At 43.5% G+C, this 12746-nt stretch overlaps 1 protein-coding gene across 1 annotated transcript in view; it reads left to right on the top strand.

The window, feature by feature from the left end:
- Window positions 1-7650: 7650 nt before the first annotated feature.
- The window catches only part of SMIM13 (small integral membrane protein 13), a 24569-nt gene continuing 19473 nt past the window's right edge, over window positions 7651-12746 (top strand). The window contains exon 1 of the mRNA XM_084793967.1: window positions 7651-8212. Within this exon, the coding sequence (XP_084650093.1) occupies window positions 8137-8212 (76 nt within the window). The 5' untranslated portion in view covers window positions 7651-8136. The remainder of the gene's footprint in view (window positions 8213-12746) is intronic.

Genomic DNA, 12746 nt, shown 5'->3' with positions numbered 1-12746 from the left:
ATTCTCATGCTCACTTCAGCCTCATTATTGATTATAGTGGTTTTTACCCACTGGTTAATTCGAACAGCTCACAGAACTCTGGGATGCTTTCTCCTTTCACCTACTGGTTTATTACAAAAGATGTAGATAGATAGATGACAAGTAGATATTACAAAGCACCTGACAGAAACAACTTAAGGGAGGGGGGTTTATTTCAGCTCCCCATTTCAGAGGTTTCAGAATTGTTCAACTCACAAGGGCTAGGAAGCAGAGCTAAGACAGGAAGAGGCAGGGCAAGACACATTCTTTGAGGACACACTCCAAGTGACCTACTTCCTCCAACCAGAACCCACACATCTCCATAATTTGAATTTGTGAAAGCATCAAAGCATTTATAAGACCAGAGGTCCCATGATCTCTCTGGAGATCTCTCGGGGAACACCCTCAGGCACACACACACACACACACACACACACACACACACACACACACACACACACACACCAGAGGTGAGCCTTACTGATCAACCTGTTTCTCAATCCAGTCAATGGATAGTACAGTTACCCACTACAGTGGGAGGAAGGCTACAAAGGGAGAACCAAGTAGAGGGCTACATAGGACATGGTCTAGGAGTGTCCCAAGCACAGGAACTTCTCCTGTCATGGGATTGGGTGTGCCACGTTCCTACCACACAGATGTGTTCAACAATCATAATCTTAGGGATATTTGAAGAGGGTTTACAACACAGGCGTGTCTGGCCCTTTTCTCTTCCCCCTTGAGGGCAGGAACTGGCCTGAATGTTCCAAGCTTGTACCCAGGGTCTTTCTTGAGAGTGACCCTATCAAAGGCTCCAGCAAAAGTCACCCCATGAAAATGAAAACCACATCTTCCACCATGGAGAGTCCAAGATATCAGAAGCTGTTTCTGAAACCAGGGTTAAAAAACAAAATATTTGAACAAAAGTTCTCCCCAGCACCCTGACTTCTCCAAAATCGTCAAAGATTTTAGGAGCTCCAAGTTAGGAACTAGAAGCAGAGATAAATGCATATTTCTAATTATGTGGCAGATAATTTTAAGTACTATGATAAGCATTGAATGTTAAAGAGATGCTGAATTTGGACTGTTGGCTATGCTCTCATTACTTCCCAGCCGATTGTGAACTTGCTGGGAACTCAAATGCTAGCATCCAAACTCTCAGAGCAAGTGGTCCTCAATGCTGAGCCATCTCTGCCATCCCAATAGTTTTCATTTTGAAAAGGAAAATAGGGCTGGAGAGATGGCTCAGTGATTAAGAGCAGTGATTGCTCATCCAAAGGTCCTGAGTTCAATTCCCAGCAACCACATGGTGCCTCACAACTATCTATAATGTGATCTGGTGCCCTCTTCTATCTGATGTTCTCTTCTGTCATGCTGGCATACATTCAATAGAGTGCTTATGTACATAAATAAATAAATCTTTTTTTTAAAAAAAAGGAAAATATACTGAATACAGATCACTGAACTGCCGAATCTCAGGCATTAATCATTTTTATTTTGAAGAAAATGTTAAAGTGAGGAAGGCTATTTGGTGATCAAACTGTGTTGTATAAGAAGATATATTTTGTTCTGTACATTTAGAATTTTGATTATTATGTGACACAGGTTGTTGTTGTTGTTGTTGTTGTTGTTTTAGTCCTGTTTGGCATTTGAAGACCTATCCTTAGCTGAGGTGCTATTGGTAATTGACAGCAGCTGGGAGAGGGAAACCTAGTTTTCCTTAAGAATGTGACCCCTAGTAGGTTGCCCGTGTCCCAGAATACCATCCCACTCCCGAGAGTATTTAGGCAACACAAACCGGACTCCATAATTCAGTGGCTAGAGACACTAAAGGAAAAAAGAAAAAAAAAAGACACAAAGTTGGGTGGGTAAAGGGTGTGTGAATATGATCAAAATTTGAGTAAAAAATAAATAAAAATTTCAAAGAATAAAAATACTATTTAAAAACAACTCTGCTACTTCCTATGCTTTCAGAAGTTTATTTAGTGTTTCTTAAACTTCAGCATCCCATCTGTAAGTTCCAGGGTGGTAGTACCTCCCTTATGGTGTCAATAAAATGATTCAGAGTTTCAGTACAGTATACATCTTTCAATAACTGCCAATATTGATTCTCAACTTTCTCTAAAGTTCCTGGCACATCCAGGGGTTTAACTTTTCTCTATAATTGTTATATTTTAAGAAAGATATCTATATCACCTAAATTTTCAAGTGTATTAGAATGATGTGTGTGTATGTATATATATATATATATATATATATATATATATATAATGTTTTTTTATTTGCAAGCTTTTAATAATAGTTTAGCTTTTATTTTTTAAGAGACATTTCTCATATCTTCGGATGATCTGATTTGGAAATAGGGCGACTGCAGATATCACTAGCTCAGTTGAGATGGAGCCTTAAGAAGGTGTTCTTGTGGCGTCTGTTATGCCTAGTACCATCTGGAGAAAAGGCAAGGATGCATGGGGAAGAGGAAGCAGAGACTAGTGTATATCAAGGATGCCAAGAAGCATCTGCTGTTACAGCATGTGGGAGAGACAGGGACAGTCTTTCCCTCAAGCCTTCGGAGGGAGGATCACCCGCAACGCACCTTGATTTTGAACTTTTAGCCTCCTGAAAAGCCACCTAGGTTACAGTATGGTACTTCATAGTTGGTCGTTCTGGCAAACTAGTACCATAATAGTAAACATTTAACTTATTATTGAAAATGAATTCCCAAAAGTTAAGCATGGTATTTCATCTCATCCGTTTGCCCATTTTTATTTTATGTATCTCACAATGTAACGTAAAAAGTGCGATAATTTATAAATAGACATGCTGCCTTTAAACACACATACACACACACACACACACACACACACACACACACACACACACACGCAGACACACACATGCACAGAGACAGACAGAAAGACAGGCACACACGGACAGACAGACAGACAGACAGACAGACAGATAGACACACACCAAAGAGCCCAAGTTTGACTGTGTGCAGGAAATCATGTTGGAAGTTATTTCCAGAAGTAATTTGAGGCCTAGGGCAAATGCTTCTTGGTTTCTGTCTCCCAGGCCTTAGGCTATACTAATCCAGGATTTCCTTAATCCAGTTTCAGAATTTGAATGTTTCTAGGTCACACGATCAGACAAAGCCAACCCAGGTTGCAGGTTTATTTTTGGTGCCTTTATTTCTGTGCAATGGCCCTTTGCTCCCTCAGGCCTGTGTGCCTTCCAGTTTCCAGTGGTCTAGCCTGGGTGTCCACCTTGCCCACAACACGGAGGAGCTGGAAGTCACATTGTCCAGCATGCTTAGGTGCCCCCTTCACTCCCATCCCGGCCAGAGCATTTCTTCTTCCATTTCTATTTCTAGCTTCTTCCCAGTCATGGCCCAGGTGTTCCTCCTTATCTTCTTGGTTATTTGATGTTGGCAGGGAGAAATGTTTTTAGTTTTGATTTTTAAATTTTATCTAACTAGAGGATGGCCTTTGTTTGTATAGTGTACCTTTACCAAAAGCACAGTCAGAATACAGTTAAAGGGAACTGATTTCCAGGTTCTTGGCCTTTGTGCAGAGAACTGAAAAATAAGGGCTCACATAGATTGCAAAACAGCAAAAAAATAACTTTTTTTGAAGCAAAAAGTGATAAATGTGTTGAAGAGGGATACAAGTCAAGTTTGACAGAGGGCCACGTGATTGAGGGCACTTAGGCTTTGATTATTGTTTGGGGCTTTGTATAGGATTCAAGAGATATTTAGTTACTAAAGAGAGTGGTGAGGGTGGTTTTCTGTTTTGGTTGACAGATTATGTAACACTGCACCCTCACCCCCCCACCTCCCCCTCGGGCATGGCTTTTCCCATAATGCATCTGATTGTAATTACATGCACACCTAATTAATTATACATAAACACAAGATAATATGTAGGAGAGTCTCCCTAAAAGTTCACTTGTTGAAACAGTTTTGCCTTACTGGGCACGCACCCGAAACCAGTCCAAACTGGATCAGCCTTTTCATTATTCCTACCATGACACATTAGGAATACCCGCCAATAGAAACTCTGCAAGTGTAATTGTTTTTAGGGGTGGAAAAGTTTGCTCTCATAGTGTGAGCCAGGTGGGGGTTTGAGGAAGCGGTGAGGTTGCTAGGTGCATTGTTTGGGGTTGGGTGCAGAATGCGCAGGTGATGACACTAGGCTGCCAACTTGTTCTGGTTGACTCATTTGTTTGCCTTCCTCTGTCCCCAGTGGCATCAACCCCCATCTCTGGTACCATCTATTCGGCTCCGAATTTCTATGCGATTAACCACCTTAGATTCCAAGTACAAGTGAGATCAAGCCTGCTGCTAAAATTCCCTCCCTGAGAGAGACACAAACACCATCTACTTATTCATCCTCCTCCCAACATGCCAACAAGCCAACATTCTGAGGAACCAGTTCTTGGGAGTTTACTCTGGCCAGTGTGAGTCTATTAGGCTTGCTACCGAGCAATGGGGGACAGAAGTGTGGGTGGCCTTAAAACAGCCATGCTAAAAAAGTCTGAATCTGGCAGGTGTGGTGACTCACCCATGGATGCATGGACAGAGTTCTTTCCTCCCCCTCTTCCTTCCCAGCCTACAAATTTTTATGTATGTAGGGACCACAGGCTGCTCTCTGGAATTCTATGGGCTGCAGGTTTCTTGATGCTTTGGGCATGTTCTATGGCCCAGGTTTTGGGGTAGAGGGTTTCTTTTAGATTTTGTATGTCCCAGCCTGTCCTTGAATTCCTAATCCTTCTACCATACTTTCCATGTGCTGGGATTACAAACATAAACCCCCCACAGCTACGAAGATAGGGATTTAAAGTATCCTATAGCAAGAAATTGTGCCATCATTCACCAAGGTGCTTGGGTTAGAAATGTGGAAGTTTTAAATGACAGATGGTACTGTATCATTTAATGTGTACAACATGATGTTTTAAATGGTTATATATGTGTGTATGTATATATGTGCATATATATGTATGCAATAAAACATTCTTTGCTTCATAATAATTTTTAAAGATACCAAAAAATTAATTATGTATATACATGTGTATCTGTGTGGATTTGTGCCCACGAGTACAGGGTCCATGGGGGCCAGAAGAGGGCTCCACGTCACCTGGAGCTGGAGTTATAGTGACATGGATGCTGGAAACTGAATTTGGGTCATCTGCAAAAGCAGCATGGATGCATTTTTAAGTACTTTACTGTCTCTCCAGCCTCAGAGTTACCATAGTTACCACCCACTATCTTCCCATTTTTCAAAAAAAAAAAAATATAATTGTTATGGTGCGTGCCATCCACACAGACCTCTTGAACTTATCTAATTGTAATATATGACCTTCAACTTTTGAGAAGTGTGTGTGTGTGTGTGTGTGTGTGTGTGTGTGTGTGTGTGTGTTGGATTCAATTCTCTCCTTCTATGAGAGCAGCATTTTAAAAATGAGATAATGTTGACGTTGTCTGGCCGGCTTATTTCACTTAATATAAAATCCTCTACATTCACTCATATTTTTGCAGATGATATGGTTTTGTTCTTTACTGCTGGATAGAATGCTCTGTGTTCTATTCAGCCACATTTTCTTTATTCATTCTGTTAATGGGAATTAGCTTGATCCTTCGTCTTGACTACCTTCTTTTACTAACTTGATCTTACTTGCATACTTAATTCCCCACTACTTGGCTGTAATGAACATGGTGGCACAGATGTCGCTTCAGTAGACTGATTTCATTTCCTTTGGAAATATACCCAGTGATAAAATTACTGGATCATGTGCTACTTCTAATTTTAGTATTTCGAGGAGCCTACATGTGGTTTTCCATAATCACAGTAGAAATTTACATTTTTCATTAGCTTGTAAGGGTACCCTTTTCTCCACACACACTTTTTTTTTCTTTTTTTTTCCTTTTTTTTTTTGAGATATGGTCTCATATAGTTCAAGGTAGTCTTAACCTTACTATGGGTCAAGCTAGGGGTGGCCTTGACCTTCTGACCCTTCTGCCTCTACCTTCCAATTGCTAAGTATAATGGCATATGCCACTGATCCAGGCTTTTCAAGTCAACTCAGGTTTCTGTTTTCTTCGCTGGTTTTCACTTCTGATCCATCCACTAATCCCAATGATTTCGTTCCATAATGTGTCCTCTGTCTGTCCACTTTTCCCCAAGCCAGAGGTGACTGCCCTCATCTGAGCCTTTTACTTAGATTACCGTAGTGATTTGGATTCTGTAGTTCTGGGGCAGTTCTGACACATGCCCAGAGCGTTCTGTTGATCTGAGATTATTCTTTAGGAGGCACGGTTTTGGAGGACACATTACATTTCACCTGGGAGCTCAAAGCAAAAACGGAAAATGAAATGCTTCTTGCCCTGGAGACTGGATTTGATTCAGAGAGGAATAAGATATGGCCATCTGCAGTTGTTATGTCTCTCTGGGTGATTCAAATGGGCATCTAGACTTGAGAAACACTGTCAGGGGGCAGAAGGAAAGTCACGTTTATTTGGTCCTTGGGGGTTTTGCACACGCTGCTCTTATCACCCAGTAGTTCTTCCTGTAGGTCTCTCCATGCCTGGATTCCTGCCCGAGATTCAGATCAGTCGTCACTTCCTCAGGTAGATAGATCTTCCTTGATGATCCCTATGTTTACCTCATTGCCTTGTTTTCATTAAGAATTTGTAGTTCCTGTACAGCCCTATTTATGTTACTGTCTGTATCTTCCACCTATAATATGAGCACCATTTTCATCTCGTGGTTCTATCCTTGGCACCTCAAAGAAGTCCATGGCACACAAAAGTGTTTGTTATATATGAATGAAAGCTCAAAACCTTGACTTCTTTCTGATCTCTTTTGAACTAAACTTATTCAAACCTGTTGCTTTCAACCAGATGGTAATCAAATGTGCTGTTATGCAAGTGAATTGGATCATCCACTAAAAATGAATAAGTTGATTTCTAAATTTATTGAATTGAGCTCACTCTCTTCACAGGAAGTGCATATTAAATCTTGTGCAAAGCAAGTAATGCCTTGATGTGTTTTTATATGCAGCGTTTATTCACAGTGCTGTGTCTTACTTGGAATGCAGCTTGCACAATAGGGAAACAGCTGAGCAAAACTTGCTAAACAGCTAAGTGAATTAAGGGCACAGATGTCCCCAAGTCACTCACTAGTTGTCTGTGAAAACATAACACATCTGTAGCTGGGGGATGGAAAAAGGCTTTCCAGATTCTGACCTCTTTCAGTCAGGGGACTTATTGCCTCACAAGTATCCAACCTTCCCTGGAGGCAATAGGTTGGGTTCAAGTGCAACCTGTTTTTCAGGCAACCGCCTTCCCTTTTTCCCTCTTGCTCACTAAAAACAATTTTGTATTTGGATTAATGGCTGGAACGTCACTGGCGCCTCGGCATAGTCAAGTAAAGGAGACAGCACACCGCCCAGACTTCTTGAGAACACGAACCAGCAGTCTTCAGACGGAGGTGGGGGCTCCTGAACACCAAAGGCACTGGGGACACGAAAGGAGAGCAAGGCGCTGCCCTGAGAAGTGTTGCGTTCTGGGAGTTGTAGTTCCCTGTAGGGCAGAGACCGGCAGCTCTCAGAAGCTTTACACTACATTTCCCAACAGGCCCCGCGCAACGGCAGAGTCGCTGCAGAGTGGGTACTTGGTGATGAGCTGCCGCTGGGGTGTGGGGGGCGGGGAGCTGAGGAGCAGCTGCGGCGGCCTTGGGGAGTGGTTGACATCTGGCGTCTCCCAGGGCCGAGGGGATCTCGTGCGAGCGGCGGCCAGGGCCTTGCGTCCGCCGCGCCACCTCCGGCGAACGCTTTCTCCTTCGGCGTCCGCCATGGCAGGGCGTCCGTTCGCCGCCAGCCTCTCGGCTCGCCGTGGCCCCGGCTCCCCCGAGCGATGAGGCGGTAGTGGCGCCCCGAGGCCCGCTCCTCCGGCGACTCGATCGCCCTGACCCGGGGCAGGTCTGCGGGTCGGTCTCTCCGCGGTCCGCCCCCGCACCGCCCAGTCCCGCCCCCCTGGGAGCGCTGCCCTCGGGCGCCCGCCGCCCAATGCGGTCCAGCCGCTCCGCCGCTCGCAGCTGAGCCCGCGCCCACCCTCCAGCTCTCAAAATGTGGCACAACGTGGGGCTGACCCTGCTGGTGTTCGTGGCCACGCTGCTGATCGTCCTGCTGCTGATGGTGTGCGGTGAGTGGGGGTTAACGTCGTGGGTGGTCGGGAAAGCGTGTGTGTGTGTGTGTGTGTGTGTGTGTGTGGACACGAGTGTCCTGGAGCCCACGTTGGTCGCCTGGTCTCCCAAGATCGAGCTCGGAGGAGCCATGCCTCCTGCTCAGGGCAGGTCGTCCGGGCATCACGGAAGCTCAGCATTCAAAGCTGGCATCCCGACTCTAGGTAGAAGCTCGGTCCTGCTTCCCGAGCAGGTTTGCCCTTGGTTGCCATAATGCCATAGTTTACCCAGATTTTCCTCGTGGCATGTATTCGAAGGAGCAGTGATTGGTGTCATCTTTTTTTATTTGGAGGTTCAGAGCCTGGTGGGAGATTTCCCCACCTTCATTTGAACTAGGGGTTGGAGCACGCTTGGGTTTCCAGAGCACGTGAAGTTTTTTGTTTACTTGAGTTCAGGCTTTAACCAAATTCCGAGCATACGTGATAACGGTCAGAGCTTAAAAACACGGCTGTAATAAACTTCCAGGGTCAGGTAACCTAATTCTTGGTTCTGCAGTAATGGTGCTGTTTGGATTGCTGTGTGTATTTCCCTTCACAGAATGAGAGGACGTTAAACTGTTCTCAAGACATGTTTTCCATCCCTCTTAATTCGTTAAAGCACAGTAGCTGATAACCACAGGTCTCAGTGAAGAGGCCCAACAATCGTGAGACTTTGGAAAGCTTTTCAAATAGATGCCAGTGAGCATTGGTATTTACAAGACCCAAGAATGGGCTGGATGTGATGGAGTATTGGGTTACAATTTTATAAATACCGCAGAGCTTATTATTACATAGTTAATGCCCAGGCCAGTGGCTGTACTTGGAAAAGATATGTACACACCTAACACACACACACACTTTTTGTTTGTGATACTGTTTGAACCAAGGGCCTCACATATATTAAGCACATGCTGAACTACCGAGCTATACCCCACCCTAAAATTTTTGGCTATATCTAGGGGCTAAAATGTTTGTTTGTTTGTTTGTTTGTTTGTTTAGTTGTAAAACAAGGGCTCATTATGTAGCCTTGGCTAGTCTGTAGTTTACCGTGTAGACCAGGCTGGTCTTGAACTCGTAGAGTTCCAACTGCCCCAGCCTCCCAAGTGCTAGGATTGAAACTGTGTACCATGCTGCCTGGCCCAGTTTTTCTTTTCTTTTCTTTTTTTTTTTTTTCATGACCTAAAACAATCAAATAACCTCTCCCAGTTTTCTCATGTGGTGTGAACAAGGTAATTTCATTAATTGTTGATGTTTAAAATTCTACTTTTTTGAGATGGGGGGCGGGCAAGGTAGACCAGGCTAGCCCTGAACTTGTGGCGTGGTAGACAATGACCTTGATTGCTGGTCCACAGAGTGCTTGCTACACCCAGTGCTACTCCCAGTGCTAGGGTGTAACTCCAGGCTTCTGGCAGGCTAGGCAAGCTGTGCCCCCCAGCTCAAGGTTCTTGAAGTAAGAGTAAACAAACCATTGAACACTGCTGGGTGACTAGAAGATGAGGGCATGTGTCAGCCTTTTATCTTGGTCTAAGGATGTGACATACAAGCCATAACGTCACCTGGGACAGAACATTTACCAAACTTCCTATGAGGCATTTTCATTCCCCCTTTTCTTTCTCAATTTTCAGTGGCTACTGGGCCGCTTATTTTTACTCACTTTTCTCAACATGCCTTGTCATTAGTTTCAGGAAACCTAATGAGCGAGAGGTAAGATATGGTACTTTAAGCCTGTATATAGTAGTCCAAATACTGTTCCTTGTTGGGAAACTAATGACAGGGTAGAGCAGCCTTTTGTTATGACTAGAAGGTGGCTGAAGGCTGAAGAGGGAGGGGCCAGGCCAGACATGGGAACTGGGGTACCCTGTTAGCTTGCTGGGGCTACATGGCAGAATACCACTGGCTCACGTACCCCACAGACATTTATTCTCTCACAGGAGGCTTGACGGGCATCTCTCCTTGGTGTGTGTGTAGATGGCCATCCTTTCCTCGTATTTTCACAGTGTCTTCTCACTGTATGTACCTGATACCAGTCATTGCATCAGGGCCCTGGCCCTAAAGACTTTATTTACATTCCAGACACAGTCACATTGGTAATTGGGACATTTGAGTTTGGCATGGGACGGGGACACAGTTCACTTTATGCATATGCCCTTAAAACAGTACCTACCATTCTGGTGGCCTTTAGCAATTTTGAGAATCTGGCTAATGTTTTGAAATTTTTCATTTCCTTTTTTTAAAATTTATTTATTTATTTATTTATTTATTTATTTATTAAGTATACAGTGTTTTGCCTGCATGTGTGCCTGCACACCAAAAGAGGACAGCAGAATTCATTGTAGATGGTTGTAAGCCATTATGTGGCTGCTGGGAATTGAACTCAGGACCTTTGGAAGAGCAGACAATGCTCTTAACCTCTGATCCATCTCTCTAGCCCCACATTTTTCCCTTTACCAACACTTTTTATTTTTATTTTTTTGTCTTACTTAGGAGATTTTGTTCAGTCAGAGCAGAGAGCTAAAAGCTCTGCCCTTTGGGCTGGGTCTCCTGTTTGCTGATCTCATTCATGCCACCTTTCAGTCTGGTGCCCACAAGACACCGGATGGGAATCTGTCCCCAGGTTGGCACCAAGGGATCAAAATTAGGTTTGCTGGAGAACACTGCTGGTCTATGTCACATAAAAAAAAAAATCCTAAATTTCAAATTTCAGGTTCCTAGGGAGGTTTTCTCTCTGTATATTGGTTGTTTCTGCTTTTTCATTTTAAAATGCTTTCTGCCTTTACCACTCATTGAAGCTGCCCATTGTCAAGGTGGGTAGTAAATGACTCCCATATTGCTGACTGGGTGTTCACTCTGCTAGGTAGGCCTCTTCTGCAGAATTGAGGTTTCTCCCTGAGAATCACTTTGGGTTTTTATATGCCATGGCTGATAATCATTTCCAAATCCTAACACCCCCCCTGCCCCCCCCCCCCCACAGAGCTCCAAAAAAGGTCCCTGATATGTAGCCCTGGCTGTTCTGGAACTTACTATGTAGACCAGGCTGGCCTTAACTCACAGAGATCCACCTTCCTCTGCCTCCCAAGTGCTGGGATTAAAGGAGTGTGCCACCATGCTCAGCTCTCCAGAATGGTTTAATAAAATACTTTCTTCAGCTTTTCACTGAAGAAACCGATTTAAAAGCCATAGCTACTCTCACCTATGTTTTACTTTTACCCTGTAATTACTTTCTTGCGCATGTCTTGACAACCTTCTCTGCTACAGCCAATTCTGTAGTTTAGACACTTGATTAGCTGAGGCAGTTTTGTTTTTCCCTGCTTAACATAAAAATTTTTGGCCAAATTAATTCTCAGGATTTATATTTGGATTGTGTAACTATTCCCTGTTGGACCAACGGTATAATCTGGCCATTTATGGTTTCATTTTGTATGACCTTAGCAACTGCCTTTGAAGTTTACCCACTAGGTTCATCTTTTCCGATGCTGCGGATATAACCCAGGTTCTTGTACATGCCAGGCCAGTAATCTAACAGTGAGCTCCATGTGTAAGTCCCTGGTATTGCCTTCCCTTTATGTACTTATTGTTATGCGCTTTCCCTCTCCAGGCTCCAGAATCTACACCGTCAAAGAGAAATAGTTCCCATATGTTCAGTCTGTGTCCTGTTCCCACCCTTCCCAGAGCTCCGCTCCCTCTCAGCAGCCGTCTTTCTCACACACTAAGCGGGGCTTTCTCAGCTGCCCCGTCCTGGACTCTGCTGGCCTGTCCTGGATCTCATGTCATTGTCCTTCTTAAACATTCTTTATTTGTGGGAGCGAGCTTTCCAAGAAAAGGTACATGAAAAAGAATGTTTTGAGCTACATGCTTAAAAAGTCTTTTGATTTTCAGCCCTGACATTTGATCACAATCTGAGTAGGTCTGAGGTTGCAAATGGTTTTTATCTAGATTTTTAAAATTATTGCTTTTATTTTTTTTAATCTTCTAGGGCTGGTTTTGAGACATTCTGTTTTGTTCCATTTCTTGGTTTCCCTCTTTTCTTGGCTTTTCTCTCAGATGGCTTTTTGGATAGTTTTTTCATCACTGGTGAATTGAAGTGTCAGGGCAGACCTTGGTTTCATTCCTCTGTTTCTGGACATATGCAATTGAGAATTGTCCTTCATTTCTGGGAGTATTTTCTTCTAGATAAGTTATATTTTCCTACTCTCCTTTGAAATAAATGGCTTTGTTGTTTGTTTGTTTGTTTGTTTGTTTATTTTGCTTCATCATTCCTGGACATGGAGCCCCGCCTTTTACCCTGGACTCTTCTTGGACATCAACCTTCTCTAGATGTCTTTGATATGCTCATATTTAATGATGAAGTAATTTTTTAAAATGCAAAATCTTAGTTTCTTACCTAGCAGTGTGGATGTGCATGCATTTAATCCCAGCACTTCGGAAGTGGAGGCGGGTGGATCTCTTGAGTTGGAGGTCAGCCTGGTCTATAAAAGGCATTCTAAAAAAACCAAACCAAACCAAACAAACAAACAAA

This window comes from Acomys minous, assembly GCF_964271855.1.
Source record: "Acomys minous genome assembly, chromosome: 9".
Taxonomy (NCBI): domain Eukaryota; kingdom Metazoa; phylum Chordata; class Mammalia; order Rodentia; family Muridae; genus Acomys; species Acomys minous.
The sequence above is the reverse complement of the archived record's forward strand: the minus strand, read 5'-3'. Positions and strand labels throughout refer to the sequence as shown.